The sequence below is a fragment of the Tyto alba genome, unplaced genomic scaffold, assembly GCF_018691265.1.
Source record: "Tyto alba isolate M040663 unplaced genomic scaffold, T.alba_DEE_v4.0 Super-Scaffold_21, whole genome shotgun sequence".
Taxonomy (NCBI): Eukaryota; Metazoa; Chordata; class Aves; order Strigiformes; family Tytonidae; genus Tyto; species Tyto alba.
In genome coordinates, this window is record NW_024881295.1 from 694,616 (window position 1) to 718,877 (window position 24,262).

The window sequence follows — 24,262 nt, forward strand, 5'->3', positions numbered from 1 at the left end:
ACTGAAGATGGAAGAAGTGGCAGCACTGACTGCACCCCCATTCCCTGCCCCTGCGCCGCTGAGGGAGGAGGTAGAGATATCGGGAGCAGAGCTGAGCCTGGGAAGAAGGGAGGGGTGGGGGGAAGGTGTTCTCAGGATGTGGCAATGCTTCTCACTGTCCTATTCTGTTACGTGTTGTTAGTGTCTATAATAAATGTATGTTCTTTTTTTCTTCCCCTAACAAGTCTACCTTTTGCTCGTGCCTATAAAGCAGGATTTTTTTCCCATCCCAGTCCTATCTCGAACCCCAAGCCTGGCTCTCTGTCCCTTCTCATTGCCAGAAGAGAAGGGAGAGAGAGTGGCTGAGTGGTGGTTGGCTGACGACCAGGCTCAAACCACGACACTGTATCATTTGTCTAAAAGCTAGACAGAGTTAAAGTGCCTCCTAATTACTGCCCTTGTGAAGATGAGCTTTTACTAAGGTACAACAATGTGTGCATGCAGCAATCCTTCCCCATCAGTCTAATGGGAAGCTCCACGCTATGAAGCTCTTCACCACCCCTCAGCCTTTAATACAATTTTTCAGTATATAAATTAAATGTCCTCATCAGCTGTGACATAGAAATGTAAGATAATCCATCCAATAAGTATGGACTAATATGTATGGAGGAGTCTCCATACACACATTAAGGGATGCAACAGGAACAAAGCTGGGACTTGTTCCAGTGCTTCCCAGAGCAAGGCTGATGAGAATCTTATAGAAATTGGTTAGATTCAGTTTGGCTGGGAAATCCCAAAATCATATCAGAGCAGCTGTGTATAGTAATATGAGTTCATCATATGCCAGGGTGTATATCAGTTAAGACTCAAAACAGTCAATAACAATCCTTTATGGAAAAGCACGTCAAACTAACAGCCTTCAGTCTCTTAGGACACTGGAGAATGACATTATACAGGCACAATTATACATTACACAGGCACATAATACTTCACTCGCTAAGGCCCAGGTTCAGAAAAACATGACTGTTGAGGGTAGCACTGAAACTAATGCTTAACTGTAACAATATCCTCCGGTTCCCAGGAGTCCAAGGTCTACATTACAGACCCAGATATCTGCTAAATTCTTCCTTAGATAAATATCTTGTCTGCTTGTTTCAATAACTTCCAGGGTATCTGAAAGCAACTCTCAACAGTGCTTTGGTGATACTGCCTCAAAGGATAGCAAAAACCAGCACCTCACCTCCTCCTCATTTTGCAGTCAGCTGCCTCTCCTGGCAGCAATAGTACACTGTTTCTTGCAGATTTCTGCCCAAGTGCCAATCTTGTGCACGTGCTCATATGACAGGATGACCAAGTACTCAAAGCTTCAGCTATCACAGAAATTGGAGCTAAAAGGGGTCTGTGAGATCCACACAGTCACTTGCTGCATGATCAGCACAGAACCATGCAGTTCTCAAGGCATCTAGCCTGGTCTGGCTTAGTCCTGTGAGGAATTATGACTGCTTCACTTGACATGTAAGACTACACCACCACCCAGTTCTGACTGAAATTATGTAGCAGCTTCAAGGAGAGCAAAAGAACCCAGACACTGTTCTTGCATTATATGAATAAATGAATACTGATTTTGTAAGTGGAATGGCTGCCACCACCTATCTTCAGTTTTTTCCATCATAATTTAGAGTGCGGTCATTGCCCATGATTACTCTAAAACATCAGGTTATAGTTTCAGCTTAAACGAATAGCTGGCTACTGCTGAAAAAGTGGTTGCCTTTTTCACCTAACTCCCTCTAACCAGATGGTTCCAAAAATCAGTTCAACTCTAACGTGGCAGAAATCTGTCCAGTTTATTTTGCCAGAGTAGTTTGCTACCAGTTTACTTACTGATACCAAGCTGAAAGGTATCAGTAAAGAGTCTGCTGGATTCTGAAGCTAGCCTAAAAAGTGGGAGCACAAAACCAGGAGCAGAGCAGGGGAGCAAGGAAACAGGAGTGGCAACTCCCTCTTCTACAACAAACTGTTAGGTCATCTCACTGTTTCTGAAGGAAATATACTCTTGGTCTCAACACAGAACAGTTTTACACCATCCCAGCACTAGCAAAAACAGTTGTTGAAAGATGTCATATTCTGTAACAGGTGAAAAGAGAACGTGGACATAAAAGCCTAGCAGAAACTCAGGCTTCATAAGTGTGTAGTTATCCAGGAATTGGTCTGAATAATATCTGAATTCTGCCAAGCTCATAAAATTTCCTTACAGTGGCTTGTGATATTTTCCCCCTACTCTCTTTCTGCTCGTAACACTGGAGCAATTCTGTTCTACATTCTTCAAACACCTGTTCCCTGTCTGAGTTTACAGCACAAGTCTCATAGATATCTGGAAAGCCATGATTCAGACAGTGACAGGAGAGCAGGAACAAGACAAAACTATTTAAGCTGCAGAGATACCTAAAAAAGCAGAAGGAAATTTGCAAATATCTAGGTGATTCAACTACCTTCTAGATGAAAGCTGCTGTATCTAGAATTGTCAAATCACTTTCTTCCAATCTGTCATAAAGGATGAGACTAGACCTGAACAGCTTAAGTAGAGCTGGCTTTGCCTCCAGGCATAGGAACAAGTGAGATGACCTTTGAAGGTCTGTTCCAGCACCATTTTCTATGATTCTACAACTAAAGATGATGATACAGTGTTCATATGCAGGAATGTTCATAATCACCAGTCAAGGTTGAAGGCAACATTGTGCTAAATACCACACATGCACATGTGTTTCCTTGTAATATGGTCATGCTTTGAAATAGGCCTATGTCTACAGCACTTGCAGTCAACAACTTGACTCATTCCTATCGGGTTATCTCATTAAGCACTGGTTACACTCCTGGCACTCTAGTCCAGACTCCAAATTAAGCTTCTGAAAAGAGATTTGCAATTCCTGTACAAATAACACTCAAGAGGAAAGACGAGTGATTCTAAAGATATTTTACGTAAAAAAGTTTCAATGAAAACACTGTCATTTCCTGTTCAAGAAGACAGAGACAGACCATGCCTGTATATGTGCATGCAGTGAGCCTCAGAGAATTTGAAGGAGTACCCAGAAGATGGGTCACAAGTTCAAGGTGACCACAATGAGGAACAGCTGCTGGCTGTGCAACCTTCAGCAGCAGGTGTACCCAGGCCCCAGAGGTTTAAGTCAGATCTGCCAGTGACCAACAGACTTACAAAACCATCTGTCTAGGCACAAACTGCACACAGCCTTCACAGTTTTGCTGCCCAGATCTTCACCATACACAGACAATACAGGGTTTGTTATGGATTACCTAATGAGCAGCTGTTTAAACCAATAGACAGTTCTAGTTCTCTTGTGCTCATTATCTGGATCCCACGTGAATGAGAATATTGCCTTTTCTTCTGGCTGTAACATTGCCTTTTTCTGATCAAGCAGCTTTCCTTCATTTTAGGGCACCCCTTACGGTACTAAAACCTGGAAAGTTTATGTTGTATTGTACAGGTTTTTCTTAAAAGATGTATAAGGATACTTTAATAAAATTTTGTTAAGTTATATTTCATACATGCCCTCCAGCAATAAGGCATGCCTTTCAAAGAGACTCTAAAAGAGAATTCAGTGATGGGTTTTATATACTTGCACTGCAGAAATAAGAAAGGTCCTTTTTTCCTATGTCAGTTCTCCACACAATCTGCGTATTGACACTTATCAGCTCCCTCTATGTATGTACCCCCTTGCTTGAGAAATGCTATCACCTTACTCTACCCAATGTCTGACTAATCAACAGAAGACAAATTCTGAGAAAGCACTCCTAGTATTTATCTCAAAGTTTGCTCTTCCTATTTCAGACCTGAGAAAGGGCCTCTATGTCCATCAGTCTAATAAACTTATCCATATCATATAAACACAGATAGTGTAAATCCTAATACTAACAATTTTGAAAAAAACAGCACATATTTACATTGAAAAGCCATATTTGGTCACCATCTAATGCCCACTGTTCTGTTGCCTGTGTAAAACCATAGTGCGTCTAATCTAGAATCCACCTCTCATTCGTATAAAACACACACACCATTCCTTGGGACAAGTTCTACAAATACATTCCTTATGATTTTGTCTGATACAGTTTTGAAAGACCCCAACAACATCATTTCCATTCTAACTTCACACAGATGAGAAATCCCTCAGCACTGTGCAGTAAGCTGTCATGAAGCTTCTGCTGATATCCATCCGATATTCCTTCTTTCTCTCCCATTAATCCTAGTCATGCTCACATGTTCCACAAAATCCCTCTCCCTCCTAAATGTTAACACCCTTCAAATATTTTTAGACTGTTATTATGTGTCCCCCCACCCTCCACCTTTCAGTCATGGTTTAGCCAAGCTATGTATATTTAGCTACTTTAATCTTTCCTCCTAAATCAGCCCTTTCAATTCCCAGAGCTCTATGTTAAATCTGGTATGCTTGTTGTTTTTCTCAGAACTCACTCCATGTTTTTGAGATCTTTCTGGTAGTGTGTTCACAAAAACCTGTCCAGAAGAGCGCTTTACATGCAATTGTTTTAAAGAAAAATGAAACCTCAAGCCAATGGACATTATTAATTTTCATTTTCCATGTCTGACTGTTTCCAGGTTTTTAACTCAGTCTGAAATTTTAAATATAAATAAGTGGGTTTTATATTTAAGAACAGATTATCGACTATGTTTGGATCCAATTGTGAAAGAGTGCAGTGTTTTTAAAAACACCAAAACCAACTAAGGCTTTTTTATTAAACTTCTCAGAAAGCAACTGAAAATGTGCAAAGTTATCTATAAGCACAGCAGAATAAAAATAATGACTTGCAACAAGGGAAAAGGCTGACAAATGAAACAGAAACAGTCTCTCAGGTACAAGGCATATGAGTGCATAGAGCTACAAAGCATAAAGCTGGCTTATTAAACTAGAAATCAGTTAACTGGCTGTTAAATGGTTAAACAATGCAAAGAAATCAGAACAAGTGTCTTGCTGACAATATACTACTACCAATCAACTTTATTTTGGAGAATTACTAAACATTTGAAATTTAGAAATGAAAAAGTCAGAGGAAGAGCCAAAAGGGTAATGCAACGTTGCTAATGAAGTTATCTGAACATGACAAAAGCTCTGTGTCTGCAGACATATACAGTGACAAAACCACAATTCTACACAACATGCTTAGTTTTAAACCTGACATAAAAATAGGATTACAAAGATGGTAAAAATCAAGAGACAGGAAAAAGTATGTGCCCTTTGTTGAAACAAGAGAATAAATCCCCCCCAAAAGCAATCACAATAATTTTGATAACATGTAACACAAAAAAAACCTGCTAATATATTTCTGTTCAGTACTAACCATGTTTAGAAAAGATGCCATAGCCAGAACTATTAAATCTATTAACTACAACAGCAAGCAGTTTCCTGGTTGGTTGGCATTTCAAAAGCAGTTAATTCCTCAATATTCAGTAAATGCTTGGAACTGATGGAAAAATATTTCTTTTTATGTTTGTACGGAGAAAACACCAGTTAAATTGACATATAGTTTAATGAGAAGAACCCTAAACTTGGCATACAAGGGAGATAGACAGAAAAAACTGACAAACTCCAGCAGAAATTTAACCTGCTGTAAATGTCTCCAGAAATCTGTCTTCATCTAGTCAACAACAAAGAACTAGAACCACACAAAAGCAAAGTTGAAAGCTGACTCACTGAAACAAAATCTTGTTATTGAGCAACTCCAAAAACATCCCAGCTACCACCAGGAAAAGAGGAGGGAAAAGTCTGCATCCTAACCAATTGTCCATGCATCTAAGTTTCATCTGTTTTCTAGTGTTTAAAATGGGAAATTCAATTTTGTTAAAAAAACTGTGGGATAAAGGGCTGTTTTATGGTTCACTAGGTCACAATAATAGAAGGAATAGGAAATGCAGAAGTATCTCTGAGGGATATCACAGCTGAAATCCAAATTTTGCAATTACCTGAGCCAGCCAGTTCAGTGGCACCTGAGCACTTTCTCAGCATGTTCCAATTGCTTTCAGTGAAACAACATCAGGTGAGATGCCAAACTAGATAGATATAGAAGAAAACACTTGAAGACTGACACCTTGAAGTTTTTAATATTTGTAAAAGTTGCCATGCTTTTCTTCCCCTCAAGGAGAAGGGGTGTTTATCATAGAATCACAGAATAGTTTGTGTTGGAAGGAACCTTAAAGACCATCTAGTTCCAACCTGGGCTTGAACACTTCCAGGGAAAGAGCATCCACAACTTCTCTGGACGACCTGTTCCAGGGTCTCACCACCTTCACAGTAAAGAATTTCTTCCTTGTATCTAATCTAAATCTACCCTCTTTCAATTTAAAACAATTATCCTTCATCCTCTCACTACACTCCCCGATAAAGATCCCCTCCCCACCTTTCCTGCCCCCACTTTAAGCCCTGGGAGGCCGCTCGAAGGGCTCCCCGGAGCCTTCTCTTCTCCAGGCTGAACCCCCCCAACTCTCTCAGCCCGGCCCCCCAGGGGAGCTGCTCCAGCCCCCCTGAACATCTTCGTGGCCTCCCCTGGCCCCGCTCGAGCAGGTCTGTGTCCTCTTATGTTGGGGGCCCCCGAGCTGGCCCCAGCACTGCAGGGGGGTCTCACAAGAGTGCAGTGGAGGGGGAGAATCCCCTCCCTCAACCTGCAGGCCACACTTCTCTTGATTCAGCCCAGGACACGGTTGGCTTTCTGGGCTGTAAGCACACATTGCTGGCTCACAGGCAGTTTTCCATCCACTAATACCGCCAAGTTCCTCTCCCCAGGGCTGCCCTCAATCCACTCTTCACCCAGCCTGTATTTGTGCATGGGATTGACTTGACCCATGTGCAGGACCTTGCACTTGTTGTACTTCATGAGGTTTGCACAGACCCACCTCTCGAGGTCCCTCTGGATGGCCTCCCTTCCCTCCAGCATGTTGACAGCACCACCCAGCTTGGTGTCGTGGGCAGACTTGCTGAGGGTGCACTCAATCCCACTGTCCATATCACCAACAAAGATGTAAAACAGCACTGGTTCCAACACCCACCCCTGAAGAATGCCACTTGTCACTGCTCTCTGCTTGGACATCAAGCCATTGACTGCAACTCTGAGTGTGACCATCCAGCCAATTCCTCATCCAGCAAGTGGTCCATCCATCTCTCCGATTTAGAGACAAGGATATCATGTGGGACAGTGTCAAAAGCTTTGCACAAGTTGCTCTTCCCTTATTGACCAACGATGTAACCCTGTCACATAGAAGACCACCAAATTTGTCAGGTAGAATTTGCCCTTAGTGAAGCCATGTGGACTGTCACCAGTCACCTCCTTATTTTCCATGTGCATAGCTTATTTTCCAGGAGGATCCACTTCATGATCTTGCCAGGCACAGTGGTGAGACTGACCAGCCTGTAGTTCCCTGGGACTTCTTTTTTTCCCTTTTTAAAAATGGGGGTTATGTTTCCCCTTTTCCAGTCAGCAGGAACTCCACCAGACTGCCATGACTTCTCAAATATGATGGACAGTGGCTTAACCACTTCATCCTCCAGTTCCCTCAGGACTCACAAATGCATCTCGTCAGGTCCCATGGACTTGTGCACCTTCAGGTTCCTTAGATGGTCTCAAATCTGATCTTCTCCTATAGTGGGCAGTTTTTCATTCTCCCAGTCACCACCTTTGCCTTCTGTGACTTAGGTGGTGTGGCTGGAACCCTTGCTGGTTAAGACTGAGTCAAAAAAGTCATTGAGTACCTCATCCTTCTCCATGTCCCAGGTAACCAAGTCTCCCTCTTCCTTCCAGAAAGGACACACATTTTCCCTAGTTTATGAACTGGGACAAGCAGCATATATTTTGTGCTTCTTTGGGTTTATTTGTTTGCTTTTCAGTTTTACCAACATTTTGAGGTCAGGGAAAACATTAACTGATAACATCCACTTGAGATGAAAGCAACATCCTGCAAATTTATCTAGTCACTTCAGAACAAGGGTGGGAACGACCACCTATGACATGGCAGTTTTCACCATCAGACTGATCTTTTACGCCAGCTTAATTATTATTGCATGCCCAAGGCTTCACAGTTCACTTTCTGCTCCAGGTTTTAACTAGTAACATGGTTAACCATCCTTCTTCTATCACTCAGCCCCTGAGCTCTGGACATCTTTAAGTATTTCCTATCAGCTGTATCAGGACTCTGACTCACAAACAAATGGCACCAGCCTGGGAGATACATGACTGCCCCAGCTGTCTGCCCCACCCTGCTTAGCACAGAAATGGCTCAGCTGTTTGTAAGCCAGCTGCTAAACTACTGCCTCCTACAGAACAACATTCTAACAAACAGCTGCCAGTTCTAGCTCCTCTTACAAAAAGGTACCAGATGTTTGTGCAGCAGAAGAGAACACTGGACATCTAAGGCAGTTGCTCATTTCTTACAAGCTCTTACTTCCTCACTTTTAAATCAAGGCTCTAGCAGTGTTTTGTCAAAATAAGCATCACTGCTGGTTACTATTTTTTATTTCTCTGTCCTCAGTTATGTTGGGAGACCTGTTCTATTTAGCATCTCCATGCAAATCACACAAAGCTGTTAAGCTTTTTCCCTCTCCTTTCTCTAGATCAGTACTGAATATGCCAGGAGATACTGACTCTATCATTTGCTACAAATGCTACAGATATTATTTCTTCCATGGAAAAATGTAAGAGACAGATTTGTAATACTGTACCCCTATAGCATTCTAGAAAGCAACACTTATAAAATTATCCTGCAGGACTTCAGTGGTACCAGAAGGCACCAGATCAGTAAGTTAATGGTGCCACAGACTTCCTGCTTCTAAAGACAGCACAATGATGAGGAGAAAAGATGGCATCCCATGTCAGACAAGACAGCTTTTCGTGCCTTAAGCAGGTGGTAAACTGAGATTACTGGAGAGGACAGTGAGGGCTTGTACCTGGAACAGTGCTGTGGTATGAGCTTATTCAGTCAGAATGCTGCCTCCAGTAATGGAACATGTCTAGGAGGGAAAAAGATAATGAAAGAAAAGAAGGCAACAAAGGCATCAAGACACAGATTGTCAATGCACAGAGAAGAGCTTGGCTGACTTTTCGGTGAAGTAGGAATCATTTCCACTCAGCAATCAGCAGTGTCATCTAAAGAGCTGTAAGCAGCAACTCGACCCTAAGGAGGCTAAGAAACATGAACATGAAGTCTGTGTATAGGCTAAAACACACCTATCTGTGCAATTTTAAATGTATTCAAACAAAACAGTGCAAGTTCTTCATATTGGCTTGGTACACTTTAGCTTGGTAAAAGTATGTTTGCTGGTAAAAGCTACTAACTTTAAACTGATAACAAGTTGCCTCACAACAGGTGAGAAGTATATAAATTGCACATAGTAGAGGCACTGGGACCTGGAACATCATGCCCTAAAGAGTAGTACCACATGAGCCACTTCTCTGTGGGAAACAGTGAAATGGTTCCACTTTTGTCAAGGGAAAGGGGTATATACAGTTCTCTCTAACACCTCACCCCTTGGTTTGATAAGCTCTGTGCAAGTTGGTCAAGGGGCAGCTAAACAACTATACCTCAGAGGCAGGGCTAGCTCCACATAGAGCTTGTCCTGTTCTGTGAGCTAGCTGGATCATAAGCAGTGAAGATGGAATCAGGGACTATATTTATTCTCCCTGACCAGTCATATCTTTCTATAGATCCCAGGCTGTGCCCTGCTTCCTTGGCATGGATCCTGGAGACTAGTAAGCAAAGGGGGGCATAAATCAGTGCCTCAGGCTCTGTCAGGAGCACGCTGAACCAAACAGCCATGCTGGGAACAGGTGCACTGGAGGCAAGCAGGGACACGGTCCCATTTGGAGTAGTGGGGGAGGGCTTGCAGAAAAGCTGTTAATTTCTTCTCCTAGAGCCTAGTCTAAACTTTCCATCCTGCAAGCGGGTTATTTACCTTCTGCAGCTCACCAGTACAGTTAACTAAAGACTTTCCACTAAATACCAGTCCGTGATAGGTCAGGGCCCAGCTAAGACTCCTTGGTTTCTGTAGTCCATTCTATTTCACTTTTCCTTTTGATCTCACTCTTATTTCTTTTCTGGTCCATTTCACTCTCTGTTCTGACATATTCACTCCAAAGCTGAAGTATTTCAGGGGCTGTGCAGAATGATTAGTAAATGAAGACAGTCTTAAAACACAACTGTAATTTTTCTCCAGTAATTTTAAGTCACCTTCCATGAAAACTAGTGTGGACTTACCACAGCAAGGAGCACGTCACTAATCTCTGCTTAGTAACCATGGGGTGGATTTTCAAGTAATATTTTAGTTTTAATAAAATTTTAAGCAAACATTCCTTCTGAAAGAAGCAATCCTACCCTCACCTCAACCGTGGCTGCTCATTCCCACTCTCATCATCCTTTCTTTACGCATCATCACAAGCAGCTGTGCAGTGAGACAAATCAGGCAGCATGTGCGAATTAAAGTTAACTTTTTTCCCCCCTTTCTGGCTGTATTAGTTTTAAGCTGGATCAGATACCTGGTCAGTTCCATAACACAACCACAGAAACATTTGTGCCAGCATAGAGCAGGAATTGATGTCTACATAAGAATATTGACACTTGCTGAACCTCAGTGTGATCAGCCTTACTCAACATATATTGCTCTGTACAGGTACAATGACATATGTATCCAGTAAAACCAACCATTGTAGATAAGGCTGTGTAAACAAGACACCACCCATGCCGCCATAGTGAGAATAATCTATTCCCTAGCTCAAGGAACAATGGCCCAATGGGTGGACAAAAGCCTGCAGAATGACTTGTGAAGTGCTTCCTATGAAGCTTCACTGCACGGTGCACCCATGATGGGGCCTGCAAAGAGACACAGATTCCAACGCAAAGGAAAAAAAGCAAGTACTAACTGGGTAGGGAAGAGGGCTGCCTTCTGTAAGATGAGAAACAGTTTTAACACCTTGGGACTTTTAACTAAATATTGTGCACTCTCAGCCTTTGCCTTGATCTTTAGTCACAGAAGTAGCAGGGGGCTTCTTCCAATACTGAGCTAGAGAATCCAGATCAGACCAGCTTTCTTGTGGGCAAAATCAAGAAAGCAATCTTAGCTGTTTAATAAGTCAAAAATCCAACTCAAAATTATGTCTAACACCTAAAAAGTTGTCATCTACTGCAGCTGTAAGCCAGCACTTCTCTGCATTCAAGGCTGGATGTATAGCTAGATAGCTGAGAAGAACCCACAGATGAAAGACATTGATGCCAGGGCTATAAGAAAGTGAAGTAGAATGAAAGGGAGCAGCCAGAGAGGTCTTTTTTCTGCCCTTCTTAAGATCTGAAAAGTGTATCTAGTTAACAAACTGTAGGTGTTTGCACACCACCAGCAGGGCCATTCAGGGATTCAGGGTCTGAACTTCTGCCCTTTAGCACCAGAGTCACAGACCTTTACCTGTTAGGATAACAATGTTGGAGTCAGCGGCGACAGATGCTATAAAAGATAGACTCAGTCACACCATGAAGCCATTATATGGTACCTATCCAAAGATTAGTTCAGTAGCATGCCCAACTCTGGGATCTACCTTATTGATACTCTCCTGAAAAAGACACCTATAATTCTTTCTGATCTCTGAGTGTTAAAATCTTCACTGATTTTTCTAAATACAACTTGAAGTAACCAGCTGCATCAACTTGGGAATGCCTGAGAGAAAAGAGTTAATTCGGAACATTATTTGGTACAAGGCAAGCAGCCTGCACAGGGCAGGCTACCTGGAGTGTTGTGATGTTCCCTGCCTTTTCCCTTACCATACATCTTGCCTTCGTCTGACAAGATAATCTTCCGCCGTCCACATGGTGGGTAGATGGCTAGCGCTTCCTGGAAGCTCTGCTCAATGTCCGGACTCCACACACCCTCAGCGTCATTGTCAATGGGTTTGTCCAAGGCCTCGCTGCCCCCCGAGTCGTTGCTCCCCTCAGGGGAGGTGGGAGAACTCCACTCCTTGGAGGTAATGGTGCCAGCTAGAAACTCCAAGGTGCCACGTGGAGAAGCGGACTCAGAACCTGTGATGACAAAAAACACATCTCATCTGTCAGAAATCTTTCTTTCTAGGAAAATTAGGAGATACTACAGAAAAAAAGTTAAAAAACCTCAGTGAGGAGGGTTTTTACTTCAAGTTTACCTTAAACAGAAACTCAACCACGTGCTTGATTTCTATTTATGCTGAGATTAAAACCTTTTCTACAAATTCTCCTGATAAAACAGCCTGGTCCCGTATCTCTTTAGCTCATTAGTTGTCTATCACTTCCCAATTTTCCTCAGACCTGTGTCTTCTTGCCTGTGTCTTTATCTCCCAATTTCTTTCTCCCCTTGCATTATCTAGGTAATTGTTATTTAATTTTCTGCATGCACACAGGTATTCAGTCCATGTGAATGACTACACAAAATAAAGCAGTGTTGAATTATCTAGTCACCACTGAGCACAGGAGATGAAATTTTCTTAGACACTGTTTCACTGGATCAGTTAGTAGCCAGTGTAATTTTTAACACTGATATTTCTTCTTCTCAAGGATCAGCTGCCGTTCTGAAAAGCAGTTCCTGGGGCCAGACAGTTTAATGGAATATCTCCCAAATCTCAGCACTATATCCCAGCAGAAGCAGAAGGCACCATGAGTAGAAGGATAAAGGCACTAGGTTGCAGGTCAAGAATCCTAGGCACTTAGCCTGTTTCTACTGCTCTTCAGAGAGACCTTGGGCAAATTCCTTCAGTTCTCTGTGTCTCTCTGCCCCCTCATCCTTGACCAGTTAGGCTATTAGATTTGCCACTGGGCAAGAGCAGAAACTGGTTTCTCAATGAACCTAAGCAGGCAGCTGCTAATTCTTGAAAACTACAATAAATTATAGTCCTCTTATAAACACCTGCAATAAAGGCTGAAGTCATTGAGTGGAGCTGCTAAAACACACATTCAGAAAGCAACTTCAGACCATACAGACACTTCCAGTCAACGATGACTTCTAAAGGCACAGATCATTCCTGCCTTAATCCCAAAGCTGTTTGTTTACGCTTTTAATATTTTTGTTATCTGAGCTACATAGAACATTCACAAGCCACCAGCTGAGAATCCAGTTAAATGAGAGCATTCAAAACTTCCCTGCATATCATCACATTGAGCTGGGCAGCAAGAAAACCAGAATAAGGCTTTTTTTGCAAGAGCAACAGAACCATCAAACCTGTACTGAACGAGAGACTAAGGAGAGACCTCTGACATGTCAAGTCAGACTAGCTCAGAACTATCACAGTGATAATGTAAAAGAGGACAGAGAAGAAATTTGGACATGGCATATGTCAAAAAGTAGCTAGAACAAAATTTGTGCATTTATGCCATGCCTTAGTTGGTAAATAGGAAAAGCAGGTCCATTCATTCATGAAGTGATTTTTGAACTTCAGAAGTTCAAAAATTCAGGGCTCACAGCCACAGAAATTTTTCTGACATCACCTTAAAAATACATTACATCATATACTCATTTTTAAGACTCTCTTTGGTTTCTTACCTCTTCGGATTTCATGTTTACAAAATCTGCTCCAGGACCACAATGACCAGAATTTTTTTTTTTTTTTTTTTTTAATAAAAGCTGAAATTCTTAGGAATTTTATAATTTCAAAAGCTGGAGTTGTAAACAGAGTTGAGTTGACATCACTGACTCTCAGAAGGTTTTGATACTCCTTAATGACTTCAGGCAGCAGCAGATACCTATATTACATCTCTATAACCCACCAAAACCTCAGGAAACAAGATAAAACTGGGCATTTGAGTAATTTCTAGACATAGTATACTTCCTACACCACGGTGCAGCATTTTAACAAGTGTTTCACATAGACATTTAGAAAACCCAGTACACAACTTACTTTCTATGAGAATGTTTGGACCACATGAGCCACAGGAATAGCCTACCACTGTCCATCCACCCATTTCAGCCTCTACATTAGATTATTTCAGTCCTTTTGACCCATGATACACATTTCCAGAGCTCTAATTAACATGGGAAGAAAGAATAAAATGGGAGGTGAAGGGATGAGCCCAGAGGGCAACTGAGCACCACACAGCTGTTCAACTCACGCCTACCCCCTCAGGAGTGGGAAGGAGAAAATAAAGTAAAAGGCTCTGGAATCCAGATAAGGACAGGGAGGGGTACGGGCAAAAGACAGGCTCATTAGGGGAAGAAAAAGAACATCACTTTAACTCAAACAATCAAAACAACAACACTTAGCAGACAAGGTGGGAGAGTGAGAAGTACCACCACATCCAAAAAAACACCTCCCCCCACCCCTCCCTTCTTCCTGGGCTCAGCTCTGCTCCCAGTCTCTCTGGGTCCTCCCCCAGCAGCACAGGGGTCGGGGGATGAGGGTTACAGTCAGCTCGGTCGCTCCTTCCTTCTTGGGAGGTGGGGGGAATGCAACACATCCCTCCCCTGCTCCACATGGCTCTCCTCTCACAGGAGGCAGTCCTCCGTGAACCTTCTCTGACATGAGTCCTTCCCACACGATGCAGCTGTTCCCACACTGCCCTGTTGTGGGTCACCCCCCACATGTTGCAGTCCTCCCGGTGACAAACTACAACAGTGGGGGGCCGCTTCTCCCCCCCGAGCCCTGGCCTCCTTCAAGTGCAGATGCCTGTCCTGGTGTGGGCTCCTCCACAGACTTCAGGTTGGCCTCTGCTCCACTGCAGATCTTCATGGGTGGTTGCGGGGGGGGCAGCCCTGCTGTCTCACCATGGGATACAGGGAGGGTCTCTGCTCCAGCACACCTCCCCTCCCTCCTCCTCCTTCCTTCCACTGACCTGGGTGTTCACATAGGTGTCCTTCTCATATCTCCTCCTCACAAGTCCCCAACCCTCTCTCAGGTTCCCCTTCTTAAATATGTTCTCGCAAAGGCACAGCCACCATCACTAATTGGTTCAGCCTTGGCCAGAGGTGGGTCTGACTTGGAGCTGAGGGAGCTTTCCAGAAGCTTCTCTGAGGGGCCCTCACTGTAGACACCTCCCCTGCTACCAAAAACCCCATCGCTCAAAGCCAGCACAGGGGGGCAGAAAGGGGAACTCACCCTGGGCCTTTACCACTGGGACAGACATCCCAAGCACTCTGTGAATGGCACCAAAGCAGGCAATGCAACCTTAAAAGACCCTGAAATGAACAGTAACAGTTGCTTCCCTCACCAAGTATCTGTCACCAATACATCCCCTTTCACTGGAGATTGTCCTGTTGGAGAATCAGCATAAAGGAGTAAGCTTTCCACAGGGGGACTCCGACAGAGAAACAGAAGCTATCTGTTCCATCTGTTCTTCTTTTGATATTTCCCCAGGAATCCCTAGTCCACGGAGGCTGTAAAAACCCTCTGTATTTAATGCACATTAAAATCTCCACAAACACAAGGCACAGACTAGTTTTAACTTAGTCTGACAGACTGAGAAATGGAGGGGTTCAGATAGAAGCCTAAGGTGTGACAGCAAGGGTCATAGTACGACCTGCATTTGGAGCTGCAAGTCTCATCATAGCCAGCAGGCTCCACATCAAGTGAAAACATACTTTAACTGCTCAACTGTATGACTCCCAAAGCCATGGTCACTAAAAGCTATGACCCATGCTATCAAGCCAAATACCATAGCAATGCATACAAGTAGACAAAGGCATCTCCTAGGGAACGTACAGCCATCATAACCATAGAAAGCACATACTTTGATTCCAGTAATTTCCATCTCCATGTCCATGCAGACACAGATGAATACCTAGCAGATGGTTTCAGCATGGCACACACTTATGTTGGAAACTAAGCAAATATATCTGGAGCCTAACTTCCTCCCAGCCCTGCATACAAACCCTAGGAATTGTTGCCTGATCATTTAATATTTTACAAGGCTTCCCATCTGCACCAAGTACCTTTGGTGACAAAGAAAACTCCGGATCCTTTCTGATCCTAGCTCCAGAATAAGTGGAGGAAAAAACATGCTGTACTCAATTCAGTGTCAATTCTCAAGACTCTCTTCTCCAAACAAGAAAGAAAAGTTGCTCCAATCAGAGCAGATGTCACTTGTATATTCAGGGAAGTCCACAAAGCAAGAGACAGAGTACGTGAGTCTTATTTCACATTGCTGTAAATCAAAAGAGATGTGAAACATAAGAGCAATGAAAAACAGAGATTACATAAAACTTGAAGTGACTAGATATTTTTTCTTTTTTAAATTCTTACTTTTTGTGCCTTTACCATCAATGTTAGTCCTACCCCAAGCTACAGTTAAGTGATCAGGCACCAAAATATGCTACTGTGGCCAATCCCAACTTTTCTACACCTCAGGGCCTGATTCTGTTTTTCCTTCTTGGCACTAAAGCTATTCCTGATGGATGATGAGAAAAGTGGAATTGTACAGACTATAAAGTCAAGGAAGTCTTGCCATGTCTAGCTGAAACCTCACTAATCACCCAGGCACTAACACAAATTCACCTTGGTTTTGAAAACTTCTGAATAAATTCCATAGACTGAAATGGCCATGCAAATCCTTATAACTCTATATCTCTAGTTCAGTAAGATGCCAAGGGCTTAAAGGGCCTGCAAAGTTTTCTTTAACAATGTTGCTTAAATAATAAGCTCTGTGTGCAAACCCAGGTGATACTCTATGCTCAGAGGCAATAAACAGTAATATAGGGAGTTCTGGTTGGGTGCTGTCTACTCTGTGGGTCTCTGGCTGAACACTTCAGGCCTTGCGTTTCCTGCCCTGTTGATTTGAACTCTAAACTCACTGGTGGCTAAAGTGGCCATTTATTAAACTAAGCAGAGCAAACTGTAGAGAAGCTAGGGGCTAAACTCTATGGTAAATGGTTTTAGCAGTTGAAAAACTGTCAGTGGAATCACGTATCATCGAAAAAGCATTCTGGTCAAAATCAGAGCATTTTTCAGGAATATGCTAATGTTGAATATGTTATTTATAATAAATATTCGAATAATATTCTTAGTAACTACTTTAACAAAATACAGATGTTTCAGTTGCCATCTAGATTTCAGTTTGCTTCTGTTTTCTCATTCAGTCAACAGTAATTATTCACGTGCAGCTTGGTAATCTTAATGATGACACTTATTACTGAATGTTGTTATATCACTAAATATTTTAGTACTTTTAAATCTTTTAAATGTTTCCCTCTTTTTCTTTCTTTTTTTTTTTTTTTTTTTTTAGGAAAAAAGTTCCACCCGTGGAAGAGCTTATAACCACAAAGCTTTCTTCTGATGTGGAAGGAATTTGATTTTGAAATCACTAGACAGAGATCCCAGTTCCCAGGCATGGTCAGACAATACCTTCCCCATCTGAATCTCCTTGCCAGGCACAGTTCTTGGGATCAGAGGAATCAGAGGATGTTGTCCCATTCTTATAACAGGAAGTTTTGCCAGAGGTCCCAGACTTAGTGTTTGTTATCTTCAGATTCCCTGTTTGAACTTATGCTCTGCTTCTTGGCTCTTGTACCTTAAGTTGCTCTTATTCTGGTCCCACACTTATTTTACTGAGACATGATTAGCTACCTTTCTTTGTGGGGTCCAGTCATGGATTCTCTCCCAGGATCAAAGACACAAGCCCCTCACAGGGCCTCCACCTCCTCACCACCGTATCTCTACTTCCTTCTTGTTTCCCTCTGTCCAAATACTGTTTCTTATTCACTCTTGGCCCTTGTTCTTCTTGCTGCGATGGCCCATCTCCTAATGAGTCACTCACAAAAGCAGGCTTTTGGGTCAGAAGAAAGCAAAACCATGGGGAAAGCACAGAAATCTTTCAGCTCCAGCACCTTTGGTTTAATTGTTCTGATTCTAATAATATCAACACTAACTCCCTTTCCTTTCACACATGGTATCTCATTGAGATTCAGAGATCCTGCAGGGCTAGGCAGCTGCCAAGAGCCCTTCAGGAAGGTCTCATTGACAGGGAGCTCATCTTTAACAGACTGTAGTCTGGTACATCTGCTTTCTAATATCAATCCCTCAGTCATTACTGTTGGTAACAGCTCCCTCTTAAGTGTTCATGGCAGCTGCTCAGCACAAAATCATATTTTCCTGAGGATCTGAAAAATTGCAGCCAGCTGTCTCCAGTTGTTCAGTTTTCTTACAGCTGCTCTGACCAAAAGACTGCCCCCAATCCATGACCACCCCCTTTCTATGCTGGAATCAGTATCGAGCATGACACTCTAACCAGAGACATCCCTACTCCCTCACCCCTCCCAGGCGAGAACACCTGCCAGCACAGCCGTGTGGAGCCTGACAGTGTGGTCCCACTCCTGCTTCTGAGCTGGCTGCACTCCAAGCTAATCACTTCGTGTTACCAAGGACATCACATCATCCTTGGTCTCATTTAGTGGAACTGCAAACTATGGGGGCAAGGACTGCTTCCCATCACAGGTATTCCTTGATGTCATTGTAATGCAAATAAAAGTAAGCAATTCGGATATTCACTACCTTGGTAATATGAGCCAAATACTGGTACTAGAGAAGATCTGAACCACAAAATTTCATCTCTCAGCAGCAGTCAAACAGAGAATTTCAAAGAAGAATGAGTTTGGCCAGAAGAGGAGATGTCCTGATGCTCAAACTATAACGTTAGAGTAGTTTATAACAATAGGAAAACCTGGAAACAGCAACAACCAGTCAGTTGCTTCCATTCAGAACATGCTGACAAGAGAGCTTATACAATGAAGTCATACAAGGAGATGTGTGTTAAGGAAAGCAACAGTTTGGGATACTATGAAATCTATTGCACAAGGTGTGATAAAAGATAGCATTCAGACTTACCAGAGGAAGAAGGCTGGGAAATTCTACGGGACACTACAATAATAGCTCCGTTCCTCTGAAAGAAAAGAATGAGTGCAATCAGTAGATGAGTAGCTCCAAGTGGCTGCAACTCAAAGACTGCAGGAATAAAAAAAAAAAAAAAAAAAAAAAAGCAACGTACTAGTAAAGGGAAAGGTGGGAAAGCAGGTATTCAATAATAATTAGGGTCTGTTAAAGCTTGCAGGCAAAAGAGGACAGAAATCTTGAACTTGTTTACAGGGTCTCTACAGAGCAAAATAAAGATGCAACTGTAGAAAGACCAACTAGCCCTGAACTATAGGAAGGTAACAGCACTTTTGCAGCACCAGCCGGCAACCAGTTGCTCAGGCTCCTCAGTAGCTACACGCTACTCGTTAAAGCTGCCCGGAGCCAGAGCCACTCGGAGTTTCAGCAGAAGATCCAGCTACAGTGAAGATGGGTGGGTGCAGCTCACCGAGCCGTTTGATCTGGCTCCACTCGAGCACTCAGTAACAACTTAGCCCGGCGGTGAGCCTGGCTACATGTCACCTTTTGCCCTGGGTCTCCTGCAATCACTGAGCAATGCAGGCTATTATTCCCTGTGAATATCCTTGTCCACTCAGGACAGAATAATGATGCTGCCTAATCCTGTGAATAAAAACAGTTAAGGTAACTGTTACTTGCTGTAGGTGAAGCAAAAGCTCTTAGCCGTCAGCAGCACCAAGCAAGGAAGAAAGGAGAACTGAGATTCCTTCTGTGTATTGGGCAAGGTAGTATAATCATTACATCTACAAGCTGCATGATGAGATTTTTGTCTCCTTCTCACCACTAAGACTGGTTTACAAAGGAACAATCACTATTAGCCTCAGATCATATCCAACATAAGTTTGGGCTCCTGCTGAATGCATATCATACTGCCTAGCACAAAATCAAGCTTGGTTTGCTTGCTACACTGAAACTGCCTGCAGCAGCTGCTGTTCAAAAGGCACCTGACGTCCTGAGCAAAGCAAAACACTCTTAAATTATTGCAATAGCTGCACTCTGGCTGAAACTGGGAGAGAATGTAGTGTCCAGCACAGTGATATAAATCAAAATAAGGAGAGAAGAGAACTTCTATCAGCACAGCCCTGGATAATGCAGTCAAACAGGATGTGATGAGATAAGGCTGTGTGTGGCCTTGCACACCATCCAATCAGTTACATTTAAGATAAAGGAAACAGAACAGAGAGCCTTGCTGCCCTAAGGAGGACAGAAAAAAAATACACAACCCAACAGCAACAAAACCCAAAGACTGGCTCTGCTCCCACTAGTCTGGGAGAGGCCAAACTGGGGATCAAGCCTGAGCTACAACTCATGCACAGCTCCCACGTACAGGTTACATCACAAGACCACCAGCCTTGGACTGACAAAATGACTACTGTGTGATTTACATCTCAGCTGGGAGAGAAAAATGAGGCAGCCGGGGCAGCAGAGATTGACACTGCCAGGTTGCCCTGGGATTAAGCCACACACTGGGCTGGCCCCAGTCCTCAAAGGAACAGTGCAATTCCTGGGGAGTCACCGTTATCACCATGTGGGAACTGTTCCCAGAGCTCCCATTCTCCCTGACATTCCAAGACATGTGGCATGTGTTTCACAGCTTCCCAAACAGATGAAGGTTGTGGCAGGGTGAAAATGGTTCAGCCACCCTCATGCTAATAACAGCAGTCACCAGGAGTCATCCTCCCAACGAGCATGGAGCTTGTTAGAAAGCAAGGAAGCAGAAGGAAGTCCAGTAATCACATCCCCTTTCTACTGCAGAATCATCAGTAGTGTTAGCTAGCACACTTAAATCACAACTGTCCCTTCAAGTATAGACAAGTGTAGACACTGACTGATTAAAATGACTTGGGTCTTACCAAATGAATCTAGACACAGAAACAAATCATGCTTAGCTTTTTCCCAAAGCGTATTGTTCACTTTATTAAAGGATAGGGAACCTTTAATATCAACCTAAAAAAGCCTTGCTCCTAAACCCACTGAAAATCTCACCATCAGACTCAAAAGCCCCCATTTTACCTGCGGAAAAATCTATAGCACAAAGACCTAAGTGAACCACCCAGTGACAAAATCAGACTGGGGGCAAAATCCAGACAAGAATTTCAAAACAAGAAAAGATGAACTTTAAAAGTGATTTGCAATTGCAAGGGGTGTAACTTCAGAGGGGCTCATGTTTAACACTGTCTGGAAATAAGACATCTTTTGAGTCTTTCCTGACAAGTAACATGAAGTTGAGAGACTCGTAATGCCCATTTTATCATATCCAAATTGAATTCTTATTTCCTAATCCTGCCTCCTGTTCATGACATCTCTCAACCTCTTGTCCAGGACTCAAGGGTAAATGTCCCAAACACCCTCACAACAGTGACACTAATGTCAGAATTTCATATAAACTCAGACAGGAGACAGATGTTTGCAAATCTCATCCAAAACAATGAAAATATTTAGCTCCAAAACCATAGCCAGTCTCCAAGAAAAGAAATAGCTGAACCTCAACAAAGAGATTTACAACAGAATAGACAGAAGCACTGACCACATAAACCATGAACACAGTCAGATTTCTGCATCTAAAAGTGCTTGCAGGTGGTCTGTGTTGCAGGCACAACTTGTCCGGCCAGGGCTAAGCCCTTTACCAAATCCAAGACAAAAGCAAATCTCAAACAGGCAGAACAGGTATATAAAATGGGACCTCAATTCAGTCAACCAATTATGCATGTGTCTTGATTTTAGTAGTAGTTAGATGGGAGCGTAAAGGTGTATGATACTTTTGATAAACCAATGCCTAAGTAAAGAACAACCATGAAACACCTGCAACATATGAATGAACCCTACTAACCAACTCTTGGGGTATTCAGAAACCACGCCAGCTCAGTTTTGGAGTACATGATCCACCTTGAACATGCAGCAGGTGAACATTCACTGCTCACAGCTCAGATGAGCACTTCTGGAGGGCTGACACTGAGGAAAGTCCACCAGATTTGTTTTTCTGTAAAAGAGTCTGAAATTGTCTACCAGACAAACAGATGTCAGCCATTTTAGCTGGATTCCAGTTCTAACAGTTTGATACAAGAGATAGTAAAGCCATCCTCAACTCGGACTAATTTTGAGCTCAGTACTCTTCCCTCTCAACAATGGCATAAACACTGTCATTTCCAAACTGCTGAACATTCAGGAATTTCACAGAAAGCAAGTGAAAATCACGAGAATCTGTAAGTACAACCCCAACCCTCAAACAAGAATCACTAAGCAAAAAAAAAAGAGAAAAAAAGAGATGCCAAGACCTAAAAAAATACAGGTTAAACCTGCCAACAGATATTACAGGAAAGCACTAACTTTCTGATTTACCTCTTTGCCCTTCCAGACCCTTCTCGCCAGGAAGGTCAACAGGTTATATACCTTCTGCTGGATTAATCTACAGGAGAAAAAGGGCAGCTAGCCAAGCAAAACTAGATTCTTAAAGGGACACAACCACAGATTACTAATTTCTAAAACATGTTTTTACAAATAAAACCTGTGACCAAAAACTGCCTCTCTGTTTTCAGTTAGCTTACTGGGTGGATAGAAACAGTGATTTACATCGTTTCCCCTGGACAGTTATTTTCTTCTGTTCACGTAGATTCTTCACAAACAGATTGGGGCAGGAAAATAAACAAGATTGCTATTTATTTATTTTTATAAAGATAAATCAAAAAGTAGTGAGTATACTTGGAGAAAATCTTCTTATCCAAATATTTCTCTTACATGTCTCTCTTTTTTTTCCCTAAACTGACAAGATTTGAAAACTAGGAGAACCTTTCTAAATCCTGCTAGTCCGGATTATCTATCCAGTCTATCAGCGAGCTTTATTTCAAGGACCTGCCATGGAGAAGCATGATCAGGTAAAATGATTTTAAGGCACATCAGCAAATCCCCTCTTTCTATTTCAGTATACACATTTTCAGTGCTCTCTCGGCTTTTTCTCCTTCAAGTTAGAGCAGTTCTAGTTACAAGAGACTAGACTTTGCGTGCACATCTGTCATTAATGGTTACCGTACTGTTTGAAGGGAAGCACTTTGAGGACTATACTAATTTATTTTCTCTTTGGAAATAGCAAAGCAGGTGTTTCAAAGGCTTGTGTCCAGGCTCTGAAAGCTACTGGCACCACGTCTCTGATGCACAGCAAAGTAAAACATCTACCCTTTGGCAATCATATTCAAAGGAAGGTAAGAACAAGGTAACTATAAACCTACAATGGAACAGAAAAACCGAGCCAGTGACTCAGCCAGTGGCACCGGGAACTGGAAAACCTGCCCCTCCCTAGCAGGAAAATGTCTAATTCATATGGTGTTAAAAACAAAGGGGAGCGACTGCATCATCTCCAGAAAAAGGAGGACCCAAGGGGCAGGAACAACAACAAAAACCCACCCCAGAAGTAAGAAAATCAATACCAAAAAAACCCTAAGAACCCAAAAGACCACCTCCAAGCCCCAAAGAACTCTTTATAATCATCTAGTCTCAGGTCTTGTAATGAGCTCCATGCATGTAAATTCCTGACTTCTCACAATGCTCTACAAAGGAGTATATTTGGCATTTATTTAGCATGGTTGTAGGCATAATGCAGAAGTTGGGGAGAGAAAGAGGCGCATACACTACTGTCAATATTGATAAACTCGATTGCTCCTCAGAGGAGGATAGAATTGGCTTTGGAGAGTACTGCTCATACTATTAGAAAATTAACTAAAGGCTTCAAAACTAAGTATAATGACATATATTGATATATACCAATGGAACCTGCAGGTATAGGGGATATATACTGGGTTGATGTAGGGATCTTTGCCAGTCCAGTTTTCTTTGACAACTTAATTAGAGATCTAAGACTGAATAAAGGCATTGTTAATGAAACTTGCAGGTGATGCAGAATGAAGTTTACAAACATCAGTGGACAGAAACAATTCAAAGGGATTCAGACAGCTCAAAAACAAACAAGAGAGACAAATAAGAATATATGGGAAAAGTAATTAAAATGAAGGGACAATAATGCAAAAAAAAGATAAATCAAGGAAAAAAACTCTGCCAGAAGCAGGAGCTAAAGACATGCAAGAGTGAGAATGCTGAAGAAATGAGAGTTGTCTGCAAAGCAAATGCTTCTACAAAATGACCAATGTAACTTTTGTCTGCCTGTGCTCAGATACCACTGCAGGCAACAAAGAGAGATGAATCACCTCCAACACGTGGAATATCAGATCTCATTCTGCTAAAGGAACACAGATAGATTGAAGAGAAGAATATGAAAAACAGTCATTATGCCTAGAATAAGAGACATTGAAAAATATTAAAAGTTCAGTCTCATTAGTAGCTTGTAAGAATTTAAAAGGTGCAAATGCAGAGAGACAGAGAGAGAATAAGCAATCATTTCACAGAAATATACACCAAGGCA

General features: G+C 42.4%; 1 protein-coding gene across 1 annotated transcript in view; it reads right to left on the reverse strand.

Moving 5' to 3' along the window:
- TEAD4 (TEA domain transcription factor 4) overlaps positions 1-24,262 on the reverse strand; it is a 68,715-nt gene that overhangs the window by 39,380 nt on the left and 5,073 nt on the right. The window contains exon 3 of the mRNA XM_042795542.1: positions 11,798-12,052. Within this exon, the coding sequence (XP_042651476.1) occupies positions 11,798-11,804 (7 nt within the window). The 5' untranslated portion in view covers positions 11,805-12,052. The remainder of the gene's footprint in view (positions 1-11,797; positions 12,053-24,262) is intronic.